Source organism: Chiloscyllium punctatum, chromosome 40 (genome assembly GCF_047496795.1).
Source record: "Chiloscyllium punctatum isolate Juve2018m chromosome 40, sChiPun1.3, whole genome shotgun sequence".
Taxonomy (NCBI): Eukaryota; Metazoa; Chordata; class Chondrichthyes; order Orectolobiformes; family Hemiscylliidae; genus Chiloscyllium; species Chiloscyllium punctatum.
The window spans coordinates 34,953,658-34,978,269 of record NC_092778.1 but is presented as its reverse complement, the minus strand read 5'-3'; the positions used below and the strand labels follow the sequence as shown (position 1 = coordinate 34,978,269).

General features: G+C 42.1%; 2 protein-coding genes across 5 annotated transcripts in view; one reads left to right on the top strand and one right to left on the bottom strand.

Moving 5' to 3' along the window:
• The window catches only part of LOC140464453 (uncharacterized), a 75,738-nt gene extending 75,370 nt beyond the window's left edge, over nt 1–368 (bottom strand). For both annotated transcript variants that reach the window (XM_072559517.1, XM_072559516.1), the window contains exon 1: nt 276–368. The gene's annotated coding sequence lies outside the window, so the exon portion shown is untranslated. The remainder of the gene's footprint in view (nt 1–275) is intronic.
• Nucleotides 282–24,384, top strand: nsmce1 (NSE1 homolog, SMC5-SMC6 complex component). Of its 3 annotated transcripts, none has more exons than XM_072559522.1 (8): nt 282–396; nt 2,183–2,317; nt 16,895–17,016; nt 19,106–19,183; nt 21,053–21,199; nt 21,311–21,427; nt 22,840–22,960; nt 24,190–24,384. In XM_072559522.1, exons 2-8 carry the CDS (start codon nt 2,200–2,202, stop codon nt 24,249–24,251), a joined length of 765 nt encoding a protein of 254 aa, XP_072415623.1. In that variant the 5' UTR covers nt 282–396; nt 2,183–2,199; the 3' UTR covers nt 24,252–24,384. The 3 variants fall into 3 exon arrangements, with proteins under 3 accessions (XP_072415623.1, XP_072415622.1, XP_072415620.1); XM_072559521.1 differs by having other exon boundaries at nt 383–476; XM_072559519.1 differs by lacking the exon at nt 282–396 and adding an exon at nt 1,826–2,001.
• The last annotated feature ends 228 nt before the right edge of the window (nt 24,385–24,612 follow it).

The window sequence follows — 24,612 nt, the reverse complement described above, 5'->3', positions numbered from 1 at the left end:
AGTTGCATCACACTGTAAACATTTGCAATAAATTCTGTGTCTGACAATTGTGCCCTCCATAACCACCTGATGAAGGAGCGACGCTCCGAAAGCTAGTGCTTCCAATTTAACCTGTTGGACTATAATCTGGTGTTGGGTGATTTTTAAATTAATGCACATTAAAATATTTTATGAATAAAGTATATTTTTGAAATAAAAAGAATTGAACGATCTGGAAGAAGTGTCACCGAACCCGAAACGTTAACTTTGATTTCTCTTCACAGATACTGTCAGACCTGCTCATCAACCACAGCGTCCGCGCTCCTCTCGCTTGTCAGAATGTTCTGGAACTCGAACCCACAATGCACCGCGTAGGGACGGCCGCTAGGGATTGTGGGAAGCTGTGACAACGGACTGGTGAGCAGTGTCCCGGATTGGGGGAGGGGGGTGAAAACAGACCGTTTTAAATTAAATGGGCGGCGGCCGCCGCGTAACAGGTAGACGGCGTGGAAGTAGAGTCAGGGACCGATGGGGAGAATTAGAGTGTTTAGGGAGGGGTAAAGAGACAGGAGAGTCAGAGAAAAAGATGAGGGCGTTAGATTTGGAGAGGAGAGAGAGAGAGAGATGCGGGAAAGTGAGAATGAGGGAGGGGTAACGGGTAAAAGACAAGGAGGAAGGGTTCGGGTAACGGAGGAGGGGCACGGATAAAGGGGAAGGTGGAGGAGGAGGCGGGGTTCGGATAAAGCAGGAAAGGGGAGGAGGGGTATGAGGAAAGGGGAAGGGTTTGGGGCATGGGGGGGGATGGCACTAGTGGTGGGAGGGACATGGGGGAAGGGCATGGTGGAGAGGGTGAGGTGCACAGTGGCGGGGGTGAGGAGCATGGGTGGAGGGGAGTGGCAAGGCAAAGGAGAGGGAGGGGCACAGATAAGAGTGGAGGGGGAAGGGCATGGGTAAGGTATTGAGGTGGGGTCAGAATTGGAGGTGGTGAGGGGGAGGTGGACTTCGTGGGTGGGCAGGGGGAGGTGGAGGTAGTGAGGGAAGTGGGATGGGGGAAGTAGTGAGGGGGCAGAGGGGCAGGTAGGATGGGAGGGGTAAGGAAATGCAGGAGGGGAGGGGAAGGCAATGGGGGGTGGAATGAGAGGTATCGAGGGGGAATAGGGATGGGAGGGGTAAGGTCATGCAGGAGGGGATTGGCAAGGTGGGGGAGGGTAGGGCAGGGTTTGGAGAGGTGGTGGGGGAGGGTGGTGTGGGCATGGTGTGGGAGGTGTTGAGGGAGGCTGGCACAGGGAGGTGGTAAGGGAGGGTGGTGCAGTGGTGGGTGAGGTGGTGAGGGAAGGGGGCCGCAGGAGTTGGCGAGCATTGGGGGATGGTGAAAGAGGATTGGGTTGTGGTAGGTTAAAGGGAGAAGGATGGGCAAAGGGTGAGGGGAAGGGAGTAGGAGGGGCCAAGGGGACAAGAAGGAGGGCGCAAGGGAGAAGAAGGGGGGAGAGAAGGAGTGGGAAGGGAGAAGGATCGGTAAAGAGCATGGGGAAAAGGGGAAGGGGAAGAGTGAGTGAGCTAGTAGGTGGTGAGGAACAGAGAGTGTGGCTGTGGGGAAAGAGAAAGAAGTGAAAGGATTAATCAAGGAGAGTTAGAGATGGGAGAATGAAAGGGAATGCAGTAGGGGGTATGGAGCAGGGAGACAGGTGACAGAGGGAAGAGATAAGGGAAGGGGGGGAAGTGAGGAATAGTCAAGGACAGTCAGTGGGGGTGGATATGAAGGGTAAGGGAGGACAGGGAGTAGTGGTGGCAAGGATGGCAAAAAATGTGGGAAGAGGAGTAATGGGATGAGGAGGGGGGTTGGAGTTGGGGAGGCACAGCAGATGGATGATAGTGTAGATTTGAAGGGCTGTGGACAAGGAGGTGGAAGTTGGTAGCGAGAGACTGCAGTGGAGTGATGGATAAAAGTGTTGGCAAAAGTGGGATTGGGAGAATAGAATTGGGTTATGATGAGGGTGGCAACGGTTGGTGGTGGAGAATGGGGTAAGGCACCCTTGAGGAATGGGATGCAATTCATCCAAGGAGGGTGATGGAAGTACCTAAAATACTTAACTGCCCCATGGCAGCAATTAAATAATAACCAAATTGTTTGATTTGAATGTGACTGTCATACAAAATACCTTGAGGCCAAAGTTCTCTGTTTAGCCTGATTTTATTTTTCCAGGAGAGTGTAGTGTTGTAATGGCAGCAGCACTAAATGAAAGCCACCGACGATTCCTGCAGACTATGATGTCTCAAGGAATTCTAGAAGTTTCGATGGTGAGAAAATTACACAAACACTGCTGCGAAACACACAAAGGTCAGCTAACTGTTAATGTGCATTTATTTTCTGTGATCTTTCTCAGAAAAAGATCGTTTTAAAACCTGATGTTGCTCAACTTTCTGGTTTATACAAGAGAAACATGAGCTTTCATTTATTTAGCATTTGTCACATCTCAAAACATTTGAACATCACTTAGAATGAGTTACTTGCAAGTTTAGTCACTTGTTATGTAGCAAATGTGCAAAGCACTTACCTCACTAACAACAGGCTGAATGCTAGTAATCTGCTTTTGGTGGAACGTCGATTCTCGTGCTCCATGGATGCTGCCTTAATTGTTGTGCTTTTCCAGCACCACACTCTTGACTCTGATCTCCAGCATCTGCAGTCCTCACTTTCTCCTTTGGTGGTACTAATAGATCTTTCAATCTCTTGTTTGTGGCTAACCTGGCATGTGAAATAGAGTTGTTTAATTGGAGAAACTCAGCAAGTCTGGCAGTATCTATGGAACAAAATAGTGTTAATGTTTTGTGCCTGGTATGAATCATCTTCAGAATTGAAAATTTCATCGTCACGACCCTCCCCACAACATTTTCCCCAATCCTCCTGCTTTATAGCATCCTCCATCCCTTTTCCCCTTAGTTCTAAAGAAGAGACTCAATGTTACTCCATTCCACTTCACAGATGTTGTCAGAACTGTGAAGTATCACCACCTTTCTCTATATGTCGCAGAATCTGCAGTAGTTTGCTTTTATTGTTATTTAACAGCTTACCTAGTCTGCTCACATACTGCCCATAATGAAAGTGGTTTCAATAATGTCAATTCAGGTAATTGTAGGTGCGAACTGCACCAGTCGTCAATTTACAAATTTAGATAAGAAACCAATAACTTTAGATTTTGATTTTTTAAAAAATAATTGAGTGGTTATGGGCTAAAAATATGTACATGTTTTACTGAAGTAAATTGGTTGAGGAAGGTTTGTGTGGGAAAATGTCTTTTGCTGTTGTGAGATATAAATATTTCCACAGTGCTACCTGTCATCCATTCACCCTCACCTTACATTCCTCTACATACCTTTACTTTGACTACATTGGGGTTTCCATTGATTTTACTCTCTTTCAGTGCAACAGCTCAATTCACTTCCTTGAATTTGATCAGATTGTTGTTGTCAAACCACATGTGACTAAGTTGTGAGATCAATCCTTGTGTAACTGGAACTATAGAAAAATGACAAAATGACTTCTTCACAGCCCATCTGTTATAACGTAACATTTTCTTATATAAATAATATTTATTATTGAAATCCTTTGTTCAATTCAGTTTAAAAATTTATTTCTGTTTGCTCTTTCCTGAGAAACAATTAGCAATTGTGTGATCGGATTTAAGGGTTTGGAATCTACCTCTAACTGAAATGACCATTCTCTTTGAGTGCTGGTAGATAACCGCTGTTAGGCAGTATTACTTTTGTTACACATGCTGTGCTCACTCTTGGTATATGTTCCTGTTTGTACTACAGTGTCCAGCATTGATCCCTGGATATTAGGAACGAGAATCCCTGTTGATTGATTTTGAAAACTTCTTTTTCTAATCTTGAAACATGGAGGCTGTTTGTAGCACCCAGTCTGGGACCAATGTAGGAACTACTGAGGCTATCAAAGACTTGGATTAAATTGTATCTTAATAGTTACATTACTCCCTGTAATACTGAATGTTTGAACTTTGAGATGTAACCTGTCAGGACGTTCACTGACATCACTCCCACAGCTGGGATGTACCTAGAATTCAGTTCCTCCTACTACTGTTAAGGTTTTTTTTATGTGAGCACATGATTTCCCATTGACCCCGTCATCTGATTTATTTTTAATTTTGAAGCTAAGTTGATGAGAGTTTGATCACTAAACTTTATTGCAAGAATATATGGTATCACTGTTAACATAAATGTAAAACCCATTGCTAAATCACCCATTTCAATGTGCCTTTGTGCAGCTTTATTACTTTGAAGGAATAAATTTGTCAACTTTAGTTTCATCTGCATTATCTGGAAAGTAGATTATTCGTGTACCTGCATGCTATAGGAAATCCCCATTCCTACAATTATTGTTGGGCTTTTGCAGCATGGTATATTGACCACAGTCATTTACTGATGTGTTTGCTTTCTGAAATCTAGTGATACAAAATTTTATAGGAATAGGGTGTTATACCATTTAGGGAACAATATAATCTTGTTAGCTCTGGGAGCAGGGGAACAGGGTAATAGAATCTGAACCCATGGAAGAAAAATTTAATACAGGTGACTGGTACGTTGTTGGTTGCCACTAATATATGAGAAGGAGAGAGTGAATGCATTCTGACACTGAACTCATTGCTGTATCTGCCTCCGTGTGTAGCAGATTATGTAATACATAATCAGCAGATTATGTATACACTTTAATTGTGCATTGCTATATCTTTCCTCACTGTTACTGCGATACCATGGCTCTGCATTTTGATTACTGAAATGCCAATTACAGGCTTTCTGTCAGAGGGCAAAGTTCTTGCAGATTTTCTGGCATTGAGTACACAGCAGAGAGAAGACCAGGGCTGAACTCAGTCGGCACATCGTTTACGTTTTGTAAGGTGTAATAAGCCAGTTAAAGGTTAATAGTATTTGAACAGTTATTTATGTATTCTTTGAAAGACTGAAATGTAAAACTGCTACCTAAGATTCTAGTTTTTGGTAAGGCGAACTTCACTGAGATGAACAGATCGTCCACAGTAAACTGGACAAATCTGTTAAATGGGTAAGATGACAGAAGATCAATAGGAAGTGTTCAGAAAATAATTTGACGAAATACAGAATCACAAGAGGCAAGAAAGTCAAATCCTACTGGTTAAAAAAGACAGCTGTGGATGACTGAAGATTAAGAAGCTAAGAGTAAAACATATGAGACTTGAATCAAAAACCTGGCAAATGAGACAGATACAAATAAAGGAAAAAGATTACAAAACTAAAATGAAGAGCGACAGGGAGTATAAAAAGAAAGTTGAAAGGATATCAAAATCAAAAACCAGCTTTACAATTACATTAGGGAAAAAGTATAGTCAGGAACAATATAAACACCTTAGACCGATTAAATGTTACCGATGAAAATAAGTGAATACTGAGTATACTGATTAATTTGCATTTTAACATATTTAAAATAGAGAGTGAGGCCAGTGTGCTCAAGAAAATTAATATTGAATCAGGTAATCACTAGAAATTATGTAAACAAAATAAGTGAAGAAAATAATGGCACAAAAGAATGATAATCCCCAGGTACGGATGATTTTTATCCTGAGATTTTTAAGGATTTGAATGAGAAGGTACCCTCCATATTTTCCAAGGTATTCTGGTACTGTTCCTTTAGGTTGAGAAATTATTCATTTAGTTTAGCTGGGTACAGCATCTGTTGGAAAATTATTACAGTCTATAATTTAAGGTTAGGAGAACTGAAACCTTAAATTTTAAGCTGATCAGAGTCACAATGAATTGATGAAGGGATAATTTACCGTGTTTGATGAATCTGATTAAAGTTTTTTGATGAGGTAATCGTAGTATGGCAGGTCTGACCCACAGCAATCTCCTGTAAGGACACTGATCCTGAATGTATCAAGCCTGAGCAGGGATAAAAGAACAAAGAAAGTTATAGCACAGGAACAGGCCTTTCAGCCCTCCAAACCTGTGCTGATCCAGATCCTCTATCTAAACCTGTCGCCTATTTTCCATGGATCTGTATCCCTCTGCTCCTTGCCTATTCATGTATCTGTTTAAATACATCTTAAATGATGCTATTGTGCCCACCTCCTCCACCTCTGGCGATACGTTCCAGGCATCCACCAACCTGTGCATAAAGAACTTTCCATGCATATCTCCCTTGAACTTTTCCCCTTTCACTTTGAACTCGTGACCCCTAGTAATTGAGTCCCACACTCTAGGATAAAGCTTTTTGCTATCTACCATCTCGATACCTCTCACGATTTTGTAGACCTCAATCGGGTCCCTCTCAACCTCTGTCTTCGTAATGAAAATAATCCTAAACTACTCAACCTCTCTTCATAGCTAGTGCCCATCATTCCAGGCAACATCCTGGTGAACTCCTCTGCACCCTCTCCAAGGCATCAACATCTTTTTTGTAATGTGGCAACCAGAAGTGTATGCAGTATTCCAAATGTGGCCGAACCAAAGTCCACTATAAATGTAACATGAGCTGCCAAGTCTTGCACTCAAGAGCCTGTCTGATGAAGGGAAGCATGTCATATGCCTTCTTGATTGCAGGTCGATAAAGCATTGCCACCTTCAGGGTACAATGGACCTGAACACCCAGATATCTCCGTACATCAATTTTCCTCAGGGTTTTTCCATTTACCGTAGAGTTTGCTTCAGAATTGGATCTTCCAAAGTGCATCACCCCTCATTTGCCCAGATTGAACTCCATCTGCCATTTCTCTGCCCAACTCTCCAATCTATCTATATTCTGCTGCATTCTCTGACAGTCCCCTTCACTATCTGCTACTCCACCAATCTTAGTGCCACCTCCTCCTCCTCTTTCCTCCCCCCCCCCCACCTTTATTTGTAATACAAATAAAGTGCTGGAGCAGGTCTGGCAGAATCTTTGAAGAGTCATTGGATTTGAAACATTAACTCTGTTTCTCTCCACTGAGTTACTAGCTAACCATAGAATTCCATAAACATTCTTTTGGCACTAAACTTTTGGAAAGGTAGTGGTTTGGAGGGAATGCATGTAGAGTGGCAATGATCTTTTGCACTTGAGCGAGTTAGGGGGAATGGATAAGATTGCTGGTCACTATTTCTGCTTGTTAGTGAATATTGTTGGCAATTACTCATTTAAGAGTATGATTGTTCACCTAGAAAATTCTGTCACTGCTCAGGGGTTCTTGGGTGAGTCTAGGCCTAAGTAACAGAACTAAAAATTGGAGCCTCACCTTTCAAGAGTGAAATAACGGAGCATGCCAAGGATGGTAGAAAATTGCAGCTCTCCTTTGCAAGCAACAATTGGTGCTCGATCATCATTAAATATATTGCTGAGGTGATACACGTGTTAACTGAAAGTATCAAATAATGTAGAGAACAAGGGGCAATGAGATCAACAATGATCTCACTGAATGATGGAATAGGCTGAAGGTGCTAAATAGCCTACTTCTGTTTCTATGATCAGTGTCTCAGTGGCAAGAAGAATGTGTGTGGGGGAAACACGCAAGAGGATTGAGACCTTGCTTCATCTACTACACCAGAAATAGTTGCTCACTTCTGCTAACATAGGTTTAAAAAAAAACGAGTCTTTTCCCTTCAGGGTTGGGACCTGGTTGAGCCCAGTCACGTTGCATTTTGTGGTTTATTAAAAGAATGTCTGTGAGGTTCTGTGTTGTAAAGTACAAGAGCAATTTTAGTGCATAACCTGTCTCCCACCCCGTAACATTCCATGATGACTTTCCATCTCTAGGGTCTAACTCGAAACCACATAACAAAGCACTGAATACTAAATAAAATGAAGCTCCTAAATATAGTGAGTATTGCAGGTTCATAATGAAGGTATCTGTCAGTTTGTCAGCCTCCAGATCAGGTTCTTAAAGCTAATTGCAACTGCTTTTCTCCTTGTTTACATTATCTCTGCAGTTTTCCCCAACAGGACATGTGAGAGTGCTTTGAAACTCAAAACTAAATTGCAAAGTATTTATTAAACTGGCAAGATGGTGGAGAACATATTTCAGTTCAGTTGATCCGTCTGTTTCGGCTGAACTTTGTCAGTCACATTCATCCGAGACACTTGGGCAGTAACCTGGTGAACGGCCCAGCTGCCCATTGTAGAATCAACAAGGTAAACACTGGGGATGTAATATAATGGACTGCTTTATTCCCCAAGCAATTAGAGTGATATGTCCTGTGTTGTGTAGGAAATGAGCAGAACAATGTTAAGGTAAGAATTTGAAATCAGCTTAATATAAATTTTAAAAGCATGTTTGCTGGTATGCTCTTCTGTACTGTTCATTGAACCAGCGTTTATCTCCTAGCCTGTGCCAGGCTGTGAATTTACATATTATGGCCTACAGTGCCTCATGGTTATTTAGTTTTGAGTTGCTGGCTCTGTTCAAAGTGTGATTCATTTAGCATGGTATTAGTGTCAAACAATATGATGGAGGCTATCCTAAGTCTGAAGGTGGGACCCACCACACCGTCCTTGTGTGACACTCTGACCAATATTATCGTGAACATACAATTCATTTATGTAGATAGGTGCGAAGACCTCCAATACGTTTTTCCTCTTGTTGATTCCCTCACCCCTCACAATAGACTCGAGCAACCATGTCATTTAAGACTTGACCAACTCTGCCAGTAGTGATACTGCTGCTGATGCTTTCTTGGTGATGGATATTAAGGACCCCTACCAACAATACATTCTGTGCCTTTGTCACCTTCAGTGGGTGATTATCAGATGTTTTCCTGGCTCATGTTTGACCTGATGCCTTGAGGCTTCATTGTGTCAAATGGATGTGGAGGACTGCTAGGGTCACTGCTTTCTGACTCTACTACTCTGCCACCACCTCTTGGTGGGGTGGGGGTCACAAAAGGGAAAAACCTACTTCTCTTGGTTGAAATATTTTTGAACCAGGAGGTTTCTGTACCTCAATTCCTGATTTACCTTGTAGACCATGGATCCAGTTTAATTTCAATCCTAACTGAGGCCCTGTTTGGAAGAACTTGTATTGGACATTGGTTGTTAGCAAGAATTCCAGTGGACCATAACTGTTCACCAAATTCTGTCCTTTGTTTTTTAGACTGTTGGTCATTAAGAATGTTTCCTCTTGCCCTATTAAAAATGCCATCACTGCAGAGTTTTTGGTCAGTCGTAATGGAAATAGAAAATGTAGCAGCATCCGAGGAGAGAAAACCAGTCATGGTTATGAAGAAGTCTAAACTTTATGTTAACAGATGCTCCCATACCTGCCATGTTTCTACAGTGTTTTTGCATTTCAGATTTTTAGCAGGTGTGGTATTTTGCTTTTATCTTTCTTCTGTCTTTTGTCTCTCCTGTTATGGAATGAAAATGAGATATAGTTCAAAGTCCAGTTATAACTTGGATGTTAACTAGTCTTGCAACTTGTTTTAAGGAGTGTTTTATTTTCTAATAAATGGATTAGTCTGCCTTCATCAAAAAAGTCTGCTGAAAGTCTTTTATCCTTTATAGTAGTACAAAAGGGAAATAACTGGCCATTTTGCTGTTGACTAAAATATTTATACAATCAGCTCTGATAGAACGTGATAGTTACATTCTTGAGTGATCTTGCACTATAAGAAAATAGTGTGATAGCAGCACCATCTAAACCAACGGGACTGGAATTGTGTTATAGCCAACACAGGTAAGGAAAGTTTGCATTCTACAAATAACCGTATAAATGCTTCCACGTTAAAGCCAATTTGCATTGAAGAAACACTCATTACAGCAGGGTTGACTGTACTGGCTGATAATGGTATGATGCAGAGTACTGCGGCTTGATTATCAGCGTATTCCTCCCATCACAGCTGTTAACAGTTGTCACATTTTCTATGTTGAAATATTACAAATATGATAACACTTCAAGAAGTATTTCATCAGCAGTGAAGGGCTTTGTGAAAGATGCTACAAAAATGCACATTTTTCCCACTCCAGCTACAGCCCTTTACCTAGACGCTTCTCAATAAAGTAAAAATTAGAAGCTGAGATCTCCATTCCATTTCAGGGGATTTCAGTCTGTGTGACGTATTTATTTTTGGGTAGATCATCTTCACTGTGCTTGAATATAGCACCGGCATCATAAGCTTTGCATAACAGTTATAGAGTCATAGAAATGTGTAGCATGGAAACAAACCCTTCAGTCCAACTTGTCCATGCTGACCAGATATTCTAAATTAATCTAGTCCCATTTGCCAGTATTTTGCCCATTCATATACCCATCCAGATGTCTTTTAAATGCAGTAATTGGACCAACCTCCACCACTTCCTCTGGCAGCCCATTCCTTACACTGACCACCCTCTGCGTGAAAATATTGCCTCTTAGGTCCCTGTTAAACTTTTCCCTTGTCACCTTAAACCTATGCCTTCTAAATCTGGACTCCCTCACTCTATGGAGAATACTTTCTCTATTTACCTTATCCATGCACCTCATGATTTTATAAACCTCCATAAGGTTCCCCCCCCCAGCTTCTGCTCCAGGAAAAGCAGCTCCAGACTATTCAACTTCTCCCTGTAGGTCAAATCCTCCAACCCTGGCAACATCCTTGTAAATCTTTTCTGAGCCCTTTCAAGTTTCACAATATTCTTCTGATAGGAGGGAGACCAATATTCCAAAAGTGGCCTGACCAATGTCATGTACAGTCGCAACATGACCTCCCAACTCCTATACTTGATGCTCTGACCAATAAAGGTAAACATACCAAAAACCTCCTTCACTATCCTATCTACCTGTGACTTAAAGAACTATGAACCTGCACTCCAAGGTCTCCTTATTCAGCAACACTCCCATTTACCATTAACTGTATATGCCCTACCCTGATTGGCCTTTTCAAAATGCAGCACCTCATTTATCTAAATTAAACTCCGTCTGCCACTCCTCAGCCTGTTGGCCCATCTGATCAAGATCCCATTGTACTCAGGGGTAACCTTCACTGTCCACTACACCTCCAATTTTGGTGTCATATGCAAACTTACTAACCATACTCTTACGTTCTCATCCAAATAATTTATATAAATGAAGAAAAGCAACGGAGTATTTACTAACACTTTGCATATTAAAACCCACTCAAGGTTTGGGGGAGGAGCAGAGTTGGAGGTTGAATTTGATTCTTCATAATGCCAGTTTAACTTGGTCCTGGGTTCGTTGCCAAGAAAAGAGAAGTTTTTCAAATTTGTTACAGTATTTCGTGGAAATATTGAGAAACTTTTCCATAACGTAGTCAGGCAGGAAGTTAATCATAATTTATAGCAGTCTCTTTGGCAATTTTTGCTGCTTTTGCAAGTGCCAATTCATTATTAGTGTGAATCCCACTTGTTTTACACTTTTGTTTTATTTCCTGTGGCACCTACCAAAGTGGCATTAGTTACTTGAGTACTGCCAACGAATGTTCCCCATAACGGTTGAGTGAAATTTCTTAAGTGCGTAATCACGTCAATAACTCTTTTGTAATTTAAAGTGATGTGATATCACAACCTTTACAGGATTTGAGACTTTGGCTTGCTGTGGAGTTTTGGGCAGCTTGATGACTCAGTGGTTAGCACTGTTCCCTCACAGCAACAGCTGTTTGGATGACTGTCTGTCTGTGTGGAGTTTGTACATTGTCCCCATGTTTTTGTGGGTTTCCTCTGGGTGCTCCTGCAAAGGCCAATCGGGGCAGGGATATACAGTTAATGGTAAATGGGAGTGTTGCTGAATAAGGAGACCTTGGAGTGCAGGTTCTTTCCACGTTTCAAAGGTGTACCGATTTGGTGGATTGGCCATGGATTGCTTATAGTCTCCAGGGATATGCAGCATAGATGGATTAGCCATGGGAAATGCAGGGTTACAGGGATAGGATAGGGGAATGGGTCTGGGTGGGATGCTCTTTGGAGGGGCATTGTGGACTTGATGGGTCTAATGGCCTGCATCCACACTGAAGGAATTCTGTGGTTCTATGAATATTATTGTCAGGCCATTTGTAATTTATCAGGGAAAGAGTGCTCCTGGATTCGATCGGATACTCAACTGCAGATGTTGGTACAATATAAACATGATTGTAATGAGATTTAATAACCCAGACTGATTGGCTGTCTGGGCTTCTACCAAACCCCTACTTTTGAGATAAAGCTGTTTTTTCTTTCTGGAGATGAAGCCAATGTAATTGTTTGAAATGCACATCTATAAAGAAGTGAAAAAAGAATCTTTTTAAAAATTGTCTGGTATTGTTAGTAGATGTGGCATTTATTGCCTGTCCTAATTGTCTCGTAAGAGTGATGGAATGTCTTTAAGTGGCTGCGGTCTGCACTTGTAGTGGTTTATGACAACTGAATACCGTGGAATACCATCTTTGGGAGAACAGTTGAAGATTGTGTTGGTGTGGCATTGGAGCTGTACATTTCCATTGATGGGAGACCTATACTTGGCCAGTGGTGGAAATGTATTTTGTAATGTCATTCGCGGCATCAGGAAGTTCTAGTTTGCTTTCCACCAGTGAGAATGTTTTGAAGTGCAGTAGGAAACACAGCAAGCAGCAATGCAATAGTAATTAGATGATTTATTTTTTATGCTGTTGGTTTTATTTTTGTTTATGGCTTATGGACATCGCACACAAGAATAATTCAGATTCATCTTGAGAAGTTGTCTTGAACGTCCACATAATTGAAGTCCTCTTCAATCCACGTCGTTGATAGAGCAACAATAAAGGGACGGTGACAGTCTCAAATTGACAATGTGTGTCTTTGGGACAACTTAAATGTTCTCATTCTCTGCCGATATTCTTCAAGATGATCGAGGTCACAGGTTTGATAGATTCTTTAAAGAGCCCTTCAGTTTTTCTGCAGTGCATCTGGTAGATGATCTTTTATTTGAGTTACCCAGTGAGATTTTGGGGTCCTTCAGTTATCACTTCAGAGATAACACCTAGGCTGGATTGGAGTTTGAATTTACCCATGTACTAACCCACTAGGAGAAGGTGAAGACTGCAGATGCTGGAGATCAGAGTCAAAAAGTGTGATGCTGGAAAAGCACAGTCAGACAAGCAGCATTCAAGAAGCTGCTGACATTCCTGATGAAGAGCTAATGCTCGAAATGTCGACTTTTGGGCGGCACGGTGGCTCAGTGGTTAGCACTGTTGCCTCACAGCACCAGGGACCCAGGTTTGATTCCAGCCTCGGGTGACTGTATAGAGTTTGCACATACTACCCGTGTCTGCGTGGGTTCCTCTGGGTGCTCCGGTTTCCTCCCACAGTCCAAAGATGTGCAGGCTAGGTGAATTGGCCATGCTAAATTACCCACAGTGTGAGATGCGTTAGTTAGAGGGGAACGGGTCTGGGTGCTACTCTTCGGAGGGTTGGTGTGGACTGGTTGGGCCGAAGGGCCTGTTTTCACACTGTAGGGAATCTAATCTAATCTTTCCTGTTCCTCTGATGCTGCCTGACCAGCTCTGCTTTTCCAGTACCACACTTTTTGACCCATGCACTAACCCATCTATTTTTGAAAACTCATTTGTGGGATGTGGGCATTGCTGGCTGACCAGCATTTATTGCCTGTCTCTAACTGCCCTTGTGAAGGTGGTAGTGAATTGACTTCTTGAACTATTGCAATCCATATGCTGTAGGTTGACCCAGATGAGATCCATGTTCTGAGCACTCAAGAAACAAGTTACTATGCCATTGCTGACATGTCATTTGAGTTCAGTGTTCCACCTTCCTCCCAAAGCCTCACTAATAACAGCTAGGTTTAAATCACTGCAACCAAGGCTTGGATAAGATCCTGTAAAATATCAGGAAAATATAGCTGCTGTCGGAAATCTGGACTTAGTCTGTATGGTCTGGGAGATGATGGTTTGGTGATGGGGGGTGGGGTCATGGTTGAGGGGGCGGTAGGAAGAGGTGTCCTCGAGTTGGCGTCTGCCTTTAGTGGTGTAGAGGTCAGTGCGCCAGACTACCACTGCGCCCCCTTTATCTGCTGGTTTGATGGTGAGGTCGGGATTGGAGGGCTGCACGTTGAGGGTGAGAGGTTGGAGTGGGGGAGGGGGGTAGACAGGTTGAGGTGGTTAATGTCCTGGCGGCAGTTGGAAATGAAGAGGTCGAAGGCAGGTAATATGCCTCCCAGACCATACAGAACCTCATCACCTCAGGAAATCTCCCACCCACAGCTTCCAACCTCATAGTCCGGGAACTCCGCACTGCCCGGTTCTACCTCATTCCCAAGATCCACAAGCCTGGCCACCCTGGCCGACCCATTGTCTCAGCCTGCTCCTGCTCCACTGAACTCATTTCTACCTACCTCGGCACTGTCCTATCTCCTCTAGTCCAGGAACTCCCCACATACGTTCGAGACACCGTCCATGCCCTCCACCTCCTCCAAGACTTCCGTTTCTCCAGCCCCCAATGCCTCATCTTCACCATGGATATCCAAACACTCTACACCTCCATCCGCCATGAGCAAGGCCTTCAAGCCCTCCTTTTCTTCCTCTCCCGACATCCGTAACAGCACCCTTTCACCGACACTCTCATTCGTTTGGCCGAACTGGTCCTCACCCTTAACAATTTCTCCTTTGAATCCTCCCACTTCCTCCAGACCAAAGGGGTAGCCATGGGCACATGTATGGGCCCCAGCTATGCCTGTCTCTTTGGCTACGTAGAACAGTCCATCTTCCGTAATTACACCGGCACCACTCCCTACCTCTTCCTCCGATACATTGATGACTGCATTGGCGCCACCTCATGCTCCTGCGAGGAGGTTGAGCAATTCATCAACTTCGCCAACACATTCCACCCTAACCTTAAATTTACCTGGACCATCTCTGACACCTCCCTCCCCTTCCTGGATCTCTCCATCTCCATTAATGATGACCGACTTGACACCGACATTTTTTACAAACCCACCAACTCCCACAGCTACCTGGATTATACCTCTTCTCACCCTACCTCCTGCAAAAATATCACCCCATATTCCCAATTCCTCCACCTCCGCCGTATCTGCTCCCAGGAGGACCAGTTCCACCACAGAACACACCGGATGGCCTCCTTCTTTAGAGACCGCAATTTCCCTTCCCACGTGGTTAAAGATGCCCTCCAATGCATCTCGTTCACATCCTGCACCTCTGCCCTCAGACCCCACCCCTCCAACCATAACAAGGACAGAACACCCCTGGTGCTCACCTTCCACCCTACCAACCTTCGCATAAACCAAATCATCCGCTGACATTTCCGCCACCTCCAAACGGACCGTACCTCCAGGGATATATTTCCCTTTCCACGCCTTTCTGCCTTCGCAAAGACGGTTTCCTCCGTGACTACCTGGTTATGTCCACACCCCCCAACAACCCACTCTCCTGTCCTGGCACCTTCCCCTGCCACTGCAGGAATTGCAAAACCTGCAGCCACACCATCTCCCTCACCTCCTAAAGGAGCCTTCCACATCCATCAAAGTTTTATCTGCATATTCACCACTATCACTTACTGCATCTGTTGTTCCCGATACGGTCTCCTCTGCATTGGGGAGACAGGACGCCTCCTAGCAGAGTGCTTAAGGGAACATTTCTGAGACACCTGCACCAATCAACCACACCACCCTGTCGCCCAACATTTCAATTCCCCCTCCCACTCTGCTGAGGACATGGAGGTCCTGGGCCTCCTTCACTGCCACTCCCTCACCGCCAGACGCCTGGAGGAAGAACGCCTCATCTTCCGCATCGGAACACTTCAACCCCAGGTCATCAATGTGGACTTCAACAGTCTCCTCATTTCCCCTTTCCGCCATCTCTCCCCAGCTCCAAACTTCCAGCTCAGCACTGTCACCATGACTTGTCCTACCTGCCTATCTTCTTTTCCACATATCCACTCCACCCTCCTCCCTCACCTATCACCTTCATCCCCTCTCCCACTCACCTATTGTATTCTGCTACTTTCTCCCCACCTCCACCTCCACCTCTCACTTATCTCTCCACTCTTCAGGCTCCCTGCCTGTATTCCTGATGAAGGGCTTTTGCCCGAAACGTTGATTTTTACTGCTTCTCGGATGCTGCCTGAACTGCTGTGTTATCCAGCACCACACTAATCTAGACTCTGGTTTCCAGCATCTGCAGTCATTGTTTTTACCTAACATCTTCAGTGAACCTCATGTGAAGCAATGCTGAAAATTCCTGTTTTCTGTTTATATGTTTGGGTTTCTTTGGGTTGGTGATGTTAGTTCCTGTGGTGAAGTCACTTCCTGTTCCTTTTTTCAGGGGGTGGTAGATGGGGTCTAACTTGATGTGTTTGTTGATAGAGTTCTGGTTGGAATACCATGCTTCTAGGAATTCTTGTGCGTGTCTTTGTTTGGCTTGTCCTAGGATGGATGTATTGTCCCAGTCGATGTGGTGTCCTTCCTCATCCGTATGTGATGATACTAGTGTTTGCTTTCTGTAATATATTCCATGACCTGCATCACTGCTTCCAATATAGAGTTATTTAGGAATGAATTTAGGTTTGGAAACAGTTGTAGAAATTTCTTGCTGTTACTATACACCTTCCTGTTTCTCTGAAAGATTGTTTTGAATGGAACAAAACATAAAGTTTTTTCTGTTAAAGTGCTCCATCTTTGGACCCAATTTCAATGGCAGATCATAACTTTTGTCCAAAACATTTACCCTGCAGTTTCCAAAGACTCGGCCTTCGACCTTGAGTAATGCGCTTTTCAAGCAGCCTCCCAATGACCGGAGGCAGTGGCAATGTGCTAGAAATATACTGAATTCTTCTTATAAAGTAGGGGACTTCTCAAAACTCTGGTTACTTGGCATGGAGGTAGAGAGACATTGTAAGAACATTCTTTGGAAGTGAATTCTCTTCTGTCAAATGCATATCAGTGTTCTGTAACAATTATTAATTCTCCTCAATCTCCAGTGCATTACAAACATGACCAGTTGGATGAGTTTATCAAAAATATCAACACCCATCTACAGCCTCTCTTCATGGAGATCAGGAAGGGGATGAGTGAGGATGATGGACAACAGTATTATGCTCTGGTGAGAGAGAAATGTAATGTCTTTGTGGTTTTCGCTATGGTTGTTAGGGGGAAGTTCAGGCAGTTACCTTGTGATGAAATAACCACATGCCCAGTACATACCGTGAGAAAAAAAAACTAATTTCATAAATGCAATGAGCGTTCTATAAAATCAAAGTCTGTGAACTAATCCAGAAATGCACTGACATCTTTAGATCTTTCTATCACATTTTAAAGGAGAGGAACTGAGAGGAGCAAGGACATTCAGCCACACACACGTTTTATTACTTTCTACTTTCTAGTACTGAGTTCCTGAATTTCCCTGTAGGTGCTGTATAAATTTTGCATTTCTTTTTCCTGTAGAATGAGTTCCGTGTTGGTCAGCGCTGTTTCTCTACCAAATTCAATCTCAGATTTTATGGTCTTTATCTTGGTATTTTTGTGTCTTCACCCCTTTGTCAGTATGTGGGTATAAGTACCACTGGCAGCAACAGACAACTATTACAGGTATCCTTGGGGGTGGGGGAGTCATATCTCTTTACATATAGCATCTTCAGTCTTTATTCAGGACTCCAATTGTCTTGGATGTGCTTTCTTTTTTTTTTACAATTGAGCCCTGCATACCCTGTGTCATTGATTAGAACAAGAACAAAGAAAATTTACAGCCCAGGAACAGGCCCTTCAAGCCTGAGCCAATCCAAATGTACTGTCTAAACCTGTCGGTCAATTCCTAAGCATTTGTATCCCTCTGCTCCCCACCTACTCATGCATCTGTCCAGATGCATCTTAAATGAATCTACTGTGCCTGCCTCTACCACCTCTGCTGGCAACGCGTTCCAAACGCCCGCCACCCTCTGTGTGAAGTACTTGCCGCGTGTATCCCCCTTAAACTTTCCACCTCTCACTTTGCAAGCATGACCTCTAGTTATTGAATCCTTCACCCTGGGAAAAAGCTTGACTCTATTCACCCTGTCTATACCTTTCATGATTTTGTAAACCTCAATCAGGTCCCCCCTCAACCTCCTTTTTTCTAGTGAAAATAAACCTAACCTACTCAACCTGTCTTCACAGCTAGCACCTTCCATACCAGACAATATCCTTGTAAACCTTCTTTGCACCCTCTCCAAAGCGTCCACATCCTTTTGGTAATGTGGCGACCAGAACTGTACACAATATGCTAAATGCGGCCGAACCAATGCCTTGCACAATTTTAACATGACTTGCCAGCTCTTATACCCAATACCCTGTCCAATGAAGGCAATGCCTTCTTGACACTTTAACCACTTGTGCAGCAACCTTTAGGGTACAATGGACCTGCACTCCCAGATCTCTGCCTATCAACTTTTCCCAAGGCTCTTCGCTCTATTGTATAATTCGCTCTAGAATTAGACTTGCCTAAATGCATCACCTCACATTTGTCTGGATTGAAAGCCATCTGCCACTTTTCTGCCCAACTCTCCAGTCTATCTATATCCTCCTATATTCTCTGACAGTCTCTTATGCTTTCTGCTACTCCGCCAATCTTTGTGTCATCTGCAAACTTGCTGATCATACCAACAGTGCCCTTTTCTAGATCATTTATGTATATTACAAACAACAGTGGCCCCAATACTGACCCCTGTGGAACACCACTGGTCACCTTTCTCCATTTCGAGAAACTCCCTTCAACTACTACTCTCTGTCTCCTGTTGCTCAACCAGTTCTTTATCCACCTAGCTAGAACACCCTGCACACCATGCAACTTCACTTTCTCCATTAATCTACAATGGGGAACCTTATCAAACGCCTTACTAAAGTCCATGTATATGACATCAACAGCCCTTCCTTCATCTAACAACTTGGTCACTCATTTGATTAAACTGGGTTGTTTTGGAAGAAAGAGGGTTGAAATCGAAGGAAACTCAGCCTCTGCTAACTAGTTAGAGAACAATATTGGAAGCACCTGTGGAAATATCTCTGGTCACGAATTCCCTAATTTTGTTATGGTGAGGGGCAAGAATCTGGAGAATCCACTTGTTTTGAAAATGGATGTTTTGTATTAACACAAAATAGGTGCTCTATGCACCTGCGCTTGTAATGTGCTATTAATCTCCCTTTCGCACTATGTCCAGATTAACCTCGCAGAGACAGAGATCACCAGGATGGCATTTGATTACACAGAAACTGAGTTGGAACTGTTCAAGAAAACTGTGAGTTTGACAGTCTTTTTAACGCCTTAGATTACAAATGCAGAATTTGTCTTTTGAAATTTTACAGTCCTGGGTGAAATTTTCTTGTACAACCTATTTAATGTTAATTAAAATTTATGACTGTAAAAGTAATAATGTGTTGGTAATTAAGACCACTACTCCCAAGTCTCGCCATTAATATTAATTTTCAATTTGTCATCAAAATTGACAATTGTTTCCCTTTTGTATTGCTATCCAGAAGAAAATGAACTTTCACGTGACAACTTGAAATAGTGCATAATAAAACATTTTATCATAAAACTTATTTTTTTCCACTTGGTTTCAAAATTTGATTAACATCCAGTTATAATTCAGAATTGGATAAGTAAACACTTATTAGGGTTTACAAGATAATCCACATAGAGATGTGGAAATTTTCAGGTTCTCGAGTATTTCAAACAAGATAAGGGCAGAGGTCGTCTTGCAATTATCTGCTGCTTTGAAGTTTTTTGTTCATCTGGTCAGACTTCCTTGGTTTATGTAACCTAGTCCAAGTGCAGAAAAGGTTGTTAGGCAATCATCAACACAGGGAAACTGAACCCTGCCCTAATAGTCTCTTCCAAAATCACACTTTGCCACCTCCTAATTCCCTAAAAGTTTTGCTTGACCGTTTTCCAAAGTAATTTGACTTTTAGTAATGAGATCATGGCCCACATTAAACTGATCTTATTTATAAAAAACTGCATGAATTTCATTTGAACCCTTGGTAACAACCCTTTTTAATCCAGAAAGTGTCCAAACGGTTCAATATTTTTCATGCCGTCTATCAATATTGATGTTTTCCCAACAGACTGAGCATCTTTAAATCCAGAGTAGATTTCTCAATCATTTGATTTGTGGTGAATTATAGAAGAAACAATGTTGTGAAACTCAGTTGCTTCAGAACTAAAAAATGGCTGGCACAGAACAATGTTTTGTTCTGGATATTTGATCTTTTCAGATCTTCCCACTTGGATACCTTGCACTGTTGCAGCAGTTTGTGTGCAAATTACTCGAACTCTGAACATGAGCCACAATTTCTGCTGTAACTGGCAAAAAACCACCTATCTTGGACAAAATAAATGGAACCAATCAATTAGTGTGTTGTGGATATTTTAACAGCATCTAAGAAAATATAAATGTACCTTGCATTTTTGTTTATTGAAAATTTTCATAAACCAGGATTGACTATATTTTTGCAAGTACAGTAGAACCCCTGAATCTGTGAATTCTGTTTCTGCGGTTTTTCCGTGGCCTTAAAATATTACATGGAACATTCCAGAAATAATTTTGGGGGCTGAAGAGGAGATAAGTTTCCCATTTAAATGATAGAGTTTCCTACTGTGCGGTTTTGGGGATCCACGGTAGGTCTTGGACCATATCCATGGATACAGGGGGCGGGGGTGGGGGGGGGGAAGGAAACACCTGTAATGTGTTGATAATGTGCCATAGTGCTGGCTATTCAGAATCATACTTCTCTTAAGCCAGGAATTTAAATCAACTCCTTTAATTAACTTGGTGCATGTTGATCAACTCGTCACTGCACCTGAGTGACCTCTCTGTCCGCACTGCTGATGTGGCATTTCACATTCCTGCTTGCTTCGGTTGATGGGAGAAGAATGTGTGTGTCTGAGTCCTTGACACGCTTGGTTCCTTTCGAAGTCAGATTGATGGGGTGTTACACATCTGATTTCTGTACCTGCATGTTGGATGTGGGGGTAGTAAAGGACTGAAAATGACTAGGAGAAAACCCCATCAGAACTTGCCAGTTGATGATTAGTTACATTTAGCTGATTGATTGGAAGTAGTTTCACGTCACTCAAAGTTGTACTTAAAACCTTTTGTTTTCAGATGGACTTAGTTTTGGAGTCAGAAAATGGTATGGTCTCTTCTACAGACATTCTAAATCTGGCTGATCAACTACAACCCAAAAAAATGAAGAAGAAAGAAGTGGAACAAGTGCTGCAACGATTTGTGCAGGAAAAGTGGCTTTGTGAGGCAGGTGACATTGAAAACTCTGCCATCTAATCAAAGTTAAGTCTTGCATGGAGGGATTTTTTTCTGTGCTAAATAATCTGGTGAGTTAACTGTTTGCTTTTTCCTCATTAGAATGATGGTGAGTACATTCTGAGCACTCGCTGCATTATGGAACTGGAACAATACATTCGCAATATGTATCAGGACCTAGTGAAGGAGTGCAACATCTGTCACAACATTACTATTCAGGTATTGTTGTCTCCCTTACTCATGTTCTAGCAGAAATGGTGATTGTGGGTGAGGAAGAGGTGGAGAAGTGTTCCATGCTGATGCTTTGTCCTTGCTCTTGAGGTAGACGGGGTGAATCAGAATTTTCATTCTGCTCGAATCTGTTCCCCGTTTGTACCAATTTAATTTAGGATAGCTTTTGGAGAGGGTAGTTGTACAACAGTAACCAAAAAAGCAGCAATTCTCAAACATTCAATTGTTACCTGAACTGCTGCTCTGCGGCAGTAGGGGCAACTCCAGAGAAAAGGTTGGTGGGATAGCCTTGGACCTTTTGGATTGATGCTGCTGAACAGCAGCTGGTGGTCCAATATTCTGTCAGTTATCAAACATTTATAGTAGTGAAAGCTGTGTACACCCAGGATATCTGTGCACTAATTTGGTGCAGACAAACATAACATTCTGGTTCTTCTTGAGTTAGTTGTGTTTGAGCTGGAAGTTTCACACTTAAACTGCATTTCTGCTCATTTGCCAGTTGTGCAAGTTTCTTGTTCTAGGTTGGCAACTGTGATTCATGTGTATCAGCAGCTAGACCAAATGAGGTAACAACAATGAAAGAAGTGAAAGTGGTGCTTTGTAAAAGAGGCTAATTAATGTGGAACATAAACAGAAAATTCTGGAGAAACTCTAATCTGGCAACATCTGTGAGGAAATGGGTATTATCTTTCTGACTCTAATATAACCCTTTTAAAATTCCATATTAATAAAGCAACATATATTAATTTGAAAGTCTTTTAAACCACTTGTATGTGCTTGCTGGTTTCAGCCAAGTTGTTCATTTTCCCTGATGACAGAACACTTAGTGAACTCTTTCCCCCAGACCAAACATTGCATAGAAAGCACTGGAGAAACTCAATGTCTGTCTGGCAGTATCTCTGGATAGAGAGACTGTTACATTTTGAAGCTAATGTGACCTTTCTTCAAAGAACTGGTGTTACTAAGTCTTCTGTGATTAGGGAAAATGGAGAACTTGGCTGAAATCTACTTGAGCTGAAAATGTGTTGCTGGAAAAGCGCAGCAGGTCAGGCAGCATCCAAGGAGGAGAATCGACGTTTTGGGCGTGAGCCCTTCTTCAGGAATGAAATCTACTTGAGTATTTTTAATATTATTATGAAGAGATTTAAAATGCTTCCAAATCTACATACATCTGTTGCTCTATAAAAACAAAATTTCAATGGTAAACTGAATAGTACTGTTGTCTTTGTTTTGTGTGGTTTTTTTGCTGATGTTTGGATTCAGATTAACATTAATGAGTTAAAATGGGTCATATTAGAAAACTGTTTAAGAAACACTCATCCTTTCTATTGTGGGCTTTCATTCTGTGTTTCTACCACCTGTTGGATTACATTTACTCTTAAATTATGTTTTGCTTCCAGGGGCAAACATGTGAGGTCTGTGGAGCCAAAATTCATTTTCCCTGTGCTGCAAAATACTTCCGAGGTCGGGATGACCCTTGCTGTCCAAACTGTAGGAGGTTCTGGCCTCATGAAATCCCAGGTAATAAGTGTTTAAACAACATCTTTTTTTATATATGATTTACTTCATCCTGATAATGGCCCACATCTAATCTATTCATACTCACAATATAGTTAGTTTGATGCTGCCTCTTGCTTCAACCTTTACAGATGTTTGGAAACAGAAATTAATGAGTGGGATGATATTTACAAAAAGCAGATATTAAATTTATGCTAAATTGCCTACAGTGTTCAGGGATGTGTAAGTTGGGTGCATTAGTCGGGGTAAATGTAGAGTAATGGGGAATGGGTCTGGGTGGGTTACTCTTCAGAGGATCGATTGGGCTGAAGGGCCTGCTTCCACACTAGGGATTCTAAGATTTTAAAATTCGGCAGGGTACAGAATCATATAATCATTGGAACTCAACAAACTGAAAGCTGTAGTTTGTTCAAGCAATGGATTTGTATTATTAATAGAACCACCTGTTTCTGTTCTACATTGGGTTACTGTCTGGAATCCGGGGCAAACTTAATGCAATTCTAGTCTTTTGCTGGCAGCACTTTAAAATGGTTAATTTATTGTAAACATGGTTAAAATTCTTTCAAGCCAGTAACTGAGAGTACTTCTAAGAATTACTTCTCCTATTGACCCCTAACAATAAGCCGTGGAGTTTGTGTTGACTTGTACCACAGTGATTGAAACATTGATCAGTTGTCTCTTTGGCATCCCTCGTTTCACTAAACCGTTGGGCCAAACTTCAAGTTTCTGCTGCCTTATATTATTTCTTTTAGTGTTTTTACTTGTCAGTACTCATGCTGTACTTGAACTATTGACACCCACAAACCCTTTTCTCTCCACTGTCTCTTTTGGTCTCCTTCATAGCTGGTTGTTAACAGTTGTGTCTCCAGTTTTCTTCCATTAGCATCATAGTATTAAAGAAAAATGACACTGCTGTTCCATCTCCAATTTCCCTTTCAAGTCCTTGAGCATGTGGTTGCCTACTAAACCATATGCAGTTTTCCCTTGAGCTTGATGTTTTAGTCCCTCCACTGCAATTACTCTATTTCCACCATGCCATAGTATTGAAACAGCTCTTATCAATTTAGATATGAATCCTGTGTGATTGTAACAGAAATTAGCTTTACCATCTTGTTCTAGTCTGCGACCTTGGCAGAGGAATTACAACTCTTACACTTTCTAACTTCTTTTAGAAAGTGTATATACGATTCTCAGGGCTGCTCACTTAACTTTTGGCTTTTCTCTTCACCTAGATGTCAGCAGGTCTGAACAATCCATGCCACCTCCATCCTCCACACCAAAGATGCGACGCTGATATCAGGAATGAGACACTAAGAGACTTAAAGAAGCGAAGTGAAATGTCATGTCTGTGGGAAGTGTGGTATGGGAGTTCTAAGACGATTGTGTTATGAGATGAAGTATACTTTATAAATTGGTGTAAAAGATGACACTACTGGTATTTTTCAAGCTTGTACTTATTGCTGCACAGCCACCGATTTAGACCACTTGCATAGAGAGTATACTCTAAACTTCAGCTTGAGATTAAAATCACTATTGTGGTCCATCTTAGAGTGATCAGTTCAGTAGAATATTAAGTTGAAATCATGTTTCCATCAAGGATACTATGCAATGGAAAAAGGAATAATTATTTGTTCAAAGTAAAGTAATTACATTTA